This window comes from Cryptomeria japonica, chromosome 9, assembly GCF_030272615.1.
Source record: "Cryptomeria japonica chromosome 9, Sugi_1.0, whole genome shotgun sequence".
Taxonomy (NCBI): Eukaryota; Viridiplantae; Streptophyta; class Pinopsida; order Cupressales; family Cupressaceae; genus Cryptomeria; species Cryptomeria japonica.
Window position 1 is genome coordinate 754157727 of NC_081413.1, and position 4540 is coordinate 754162266.

The 4540-nt window shown below is 35.9% G+C and overlaps 1 protein-coding gene across 1 annotated transcript; it reads right to left on the reverse strand.

Moving 5' to 3' along the window:
* Nucleotides 1-1560: 1560 nt before the first annotated feature.
* LOC131064609 (transcription factor bHLH95) lies at nt 1561-3356 on the reverse strand. Its single transcript, XM_057998798.2, has 3 exons — nt 2685-3356; nt 2018-2452; nt 1561-1929 (listed from the first exon to the last, which is right to left on the reverse strand). The coding sequence occupies exons 1-3, from the start codon at nt 3057-3059 to the stop codon at nt 1843-1845; spliced, it is 897 nt and encodes a 298-aa protein (XP_057854781.2). The 5' UTR covers nt 3060-3356; the 3' UTR covers nt 1561-1842.
* Between the last annotated feature and the right edge of the window lie 1184 nt (nt 3357-4540).

Sequence of the window (4540 nt, forward strand, 5' to 3'; positions counted from 1 at the left end):
GAATAGGAAAAAATAAATGTGTTCTACTTGTGAAATCTCTCTATGGTCTTAAACAAGATCTTTGATTTTGGTACATCAAGATTTATGAACATCTCGTTCATCCCAGTCTTTGCCTTAAAGATCAAGGATGGGTATTGTAATTTTTTTTATATATGTTGATGATCTAGTCATCACAAGTTCACACATAATTGATAGAACAAATAATGGTTTCAAAAAAGTATTTGACATGACATATCACAAGATCATGTGTCATTGTATTGGACTTGAAGTGTGACAACACAAGAACCATAACTATGTATCTCAAATGAAATATGATAAGATATTACTTGAGGAATTTAAAATACAAGATTGCAAACCTATGTCAACTCCCATGGAGATAGGTTTGTAATTTTATCACCATAATCCATTACCTCAAATGAATGCTACTCTTTATCACCAATTTTAATTGGGAGTCTCATCTATCTAAATCATACTTGGCTTGACATCAACTATAATGCAATCTATCTTTCTAGGTTTATGAAGAAACTTAAGGTTGTTCATTGGAAAGAACCAGAGCATGTTTGTGAGATACATTCATGATATAGTGGCTTATAGCCTATAATATAGGTAGAATACAATTTTTTCTTTATGTGGATACATAGATGTAAATTATGTAGGTTAAACAGATGATATGAAGTTTACTTCAAGCTTCATTTTCTTTCTGAGATTTGTTTTTTATATCTTGGGGGAGCAAAAAGAAAACCATTATTGCTTGTTCTTTCATAGAGGTAAAATATTATGAGTGAATATGGTTATGTCATAGTTTGATAGGCACATAATTGTTCCTGATACTAGTCCCACTACTTTATTTTGTGACCATAAGAGTATGTGGAAGTTAGTTTATAATGCTCTTTTGCATGAACATACCAAGTATGTTAAAGTTCAATGTCACTATATCTATGAACAAGTTTAATAATAGATTATCTAGGTCCAATTTTGTTTGAATCAAGAGATAGATGTTAACATGTTTACGAAATATCTTGTAGTTGTGAACTTCAAAGATTTTATGACTTTTTTTCTTTGTTGCCTTGGGCATATGATGTAATAAGGGGATATTGTTAGCATACATTCATACACACACACACATACATACATACATACATACATACATACATACATACATATATACATACATACATACATATAACATCATTGTTAATATTCTATAACTATTTTATATAGTTATAGTTGTCCAGTTGGGTATGTCTGACCTGAAGCTTATATTTGAGCTTTTCATTCAATCCAAATTCACTCATTTCTTTTGCTCATTTGATATAGAATCTAGCTACATACTTAACATAGTAGAGCCAAAAAAAGTAATTCATGGCATGAGCCACACTTAATGTAGTCAAAAATCACCATTGGAGAGCTCATGTTTTATTTTACAAAAATAATATAGTCAAAAACATGATTAAAAACTTTAATTTGTCTCAATTATTTTCAAAGCTAAAATTATTACTTCAAATAATATTTGTAAAGGAAGGACAATTTGATGGATTATAAAACAATTACGAATAATCTCACATAGATTGTCCCAAATATGTATTTATACATACCACAAATGAATAAGCAGTTTTGCAGCTCTCGGTTTGACACATTCTCTAGTAGTTTTGAGTCTCAAGAAGCAGACCACAGAAATTGCTATAAGGATGTAGATTTACATTTGTATTGACGTTTTTTTATCATAGTAAGAAATAATCATAGTAGTTGTTACAGTTTCTTGGCAAAGAAGGAAGCGGTGTTTCCAACTTAGAAAAAGGAAAAAATTCCATGTACAGTGATTTCCCAATTCTTGCAGCGCAGCTAAAAATAAAACATGAGCTCTCCTATGGCAGATTTAAATGCTTCTTCGCAGCTAGGAGTTGATTCCAAGTATTCCCCGCCATTAACCTGGTTTTCATTCACAAGATTTACTAGGCCTAGAGAAAAACAAGACAAAATTCAAATATGCAAAGAAATGAAGAGGAAGAGAACTTACATGGGCGTGAATCATATACATGCTTCTGCAATGATGAGAGGAGATATGTGCAGTGACGACGTCCAGCTTATGCTTTTCCAGAATGTAGAAAATTGTGGAGAGCATGCCTTGTTTTGGGGGTGTGCAAATTATTGCTATCTGAGCATCTTCTCCACACACACTCAACACCACATTCGGAGATGCCCATGTTTGGAAGTTATAACGCTCAAGTGCAGTTGCAGGACACAGTGTTGGTTGGGAGGTCCAGGGTTCGACTCCCGTGCCCTCCAAATTTAAATTCTGATCCTGCTCTCTGTGCTTGAAAATGGTGCCTCCTGTTACTATGGCACCGGCTCGAGTCTCCTTGTCTATTTTTTGGCTTCTCAATAGCTGGAAGGACCGCTGAAGTGATCTTATGTAGCTGATCGCCTCGTCCACTATTGTCGACTTGTCTGCCTGACCAGTACCATCAACCATCACCATTATTATTTCTCCAACTCCGATTCAAACCAGTGAAAGAATCTAACTACTTCTACTTCTAATTGAATTCAATATCTCCTTTGAACAATAATTTATTTTGATATAAACATACTTTAAATTAAGAATTTTAAGGTTTGTTAGGTCCTTTTCCCCCCCACCATTGACCAATTATTATGCAACAGCTAAAAAAACCCTAGGTTATACTGACCTTCGGTGGTAAGTGTGGCAGAAGGGCGTGAAGACTGGAGAACATGTTACGCATCTTCTTGCGCCTCTCGCGCTCCGTCCAGATGTGAATCTCATGCTCCGGCTGAGTTTGATATTCCGTATTACTAGATCGCGCCTTTGCAGCATTGGAATTCTGCTGCTTACTTTCATTTTTATTTTTACCCGCCTTACCGTCAACCGATTCAGTCACAGTGTGCCTCTTCATATCGTCTACAGAAGCAATATCCTCCTCAGGGCTGACAGAATGGATATCGAAAGGGACTGTACTAATAGTGAAATCTTCTCTATGTGCGCGGTTCGAATCCGGCGGAGGCGGCCATGATTGCTGTGTGTGGAATTGAAGATGATGGGCCATTAAAGGGTTTGTTAGGGTAATGAGATTCCTGAATAGGTAGGTCTGCAGCACAAGACTACAAGGCGCATGCAGCAGAAAAGATTTTAGGATCAGGCGCGGCGTTAATCATCATGGAGTTTTGTCTGTTTAGTTGGTGGGGCCCAACCTCCCAAACCCAAACCCAAACCAAAGTCTGGTCTTCTCCCTATTCTCGCCAGGTATCTGTTTTACGGAATTATGAGGGCACCGCATGCGGAATCGCACCATAGATGAGACTCTCTACTTCCCTAATTTTCTCTCTTTCTTCCCTAATTTGGAACAAACTTCCTCCACGCGCTTTCTCTCTCTTTTCTTCCTCTTCATGTCAACACGCTTTTCCTTTTGCAGATTCTTTCGCTCCTCCTTCCTTTTGTTTGTATTAACCAAATCATGAGCGTAAAATGATACAATGAATTTGCTACGTACACCTCCGGTAATCATCAGCCAACAAAATTACATGATTATATTACAGCAAGGCTTGACCATTCCAAATTATCATTACCACGGATCAAAATGGTTCTTCAAATACGTTTATTAATATGATTTAACAATTTCAAAATTTTAGTTAGTTATAAATTAGTAAGACGGTTTGGTTTAAAAAAATTAATATGGATAAGTTTTTAATGTATTCAAAAAGTTAATATCATAAAAAGTGAGGTTAGGTTTTTAGGTGAATTTGGTGGAATAATGGATATGTCTTAAATGGATACCTCTTATTCTTTGGCATTAATTTTTTAAGGTAATTTAATTTTTATATAATGGAGGTCCTCAATCACTCGCACTAAGGCATAGGTGGTCGATAGTTAGTTGTGCACCAAAACAGATAACTTGCAAACCTTGACTCTATGTCAAAGGAGGTCAATTATTTGTGCACTCGATTCCTACATAGTATGAATTTGGTAGAATGGAGGTTGAGGTTGGGTTCCTAGGAAAATTTTGGTGGAATAGGATGAGGGTTAGGTAAATTTGGTGAAATAGATGCTTCTTAGGCCTTGGAACTAAGCTTAAGGTGGTTGTTTTTGGTAGAGTGTATACTCATCAATCCTTAACACCAAATCTTAAGCACACAATTTTGTCTTAATGGATACCCCTTTTCCCTTGGCACTAAGCTAAAGGAGGTTGTAATTCATGCAACCAAATGGATACTCCTTAGTTCTTATCTTTAACTCAAAGGAGGTTGTTAATTCATGCAACCAAATAAATAATCCTCAATTCTTATCATTAAGTCAAAGGAGGTTGATGATCTAGGCACCAAATGCTCGTGGACTATAACTTTGGTAGAACAACTATCCCAATCCTTGGCACTAATTTCAAGTAGATCAATAGTTTGTGCATTTGATTCCTACAAGCTCTAAATTTGGTGGCATAAATTCCCTTTAGTCATTTGCACTATATTCAAGGAAGACATTTAGTAGTGCATCTCATGTTGGATATCCCTCAATTCTTCAAACTGAAACAAAGGA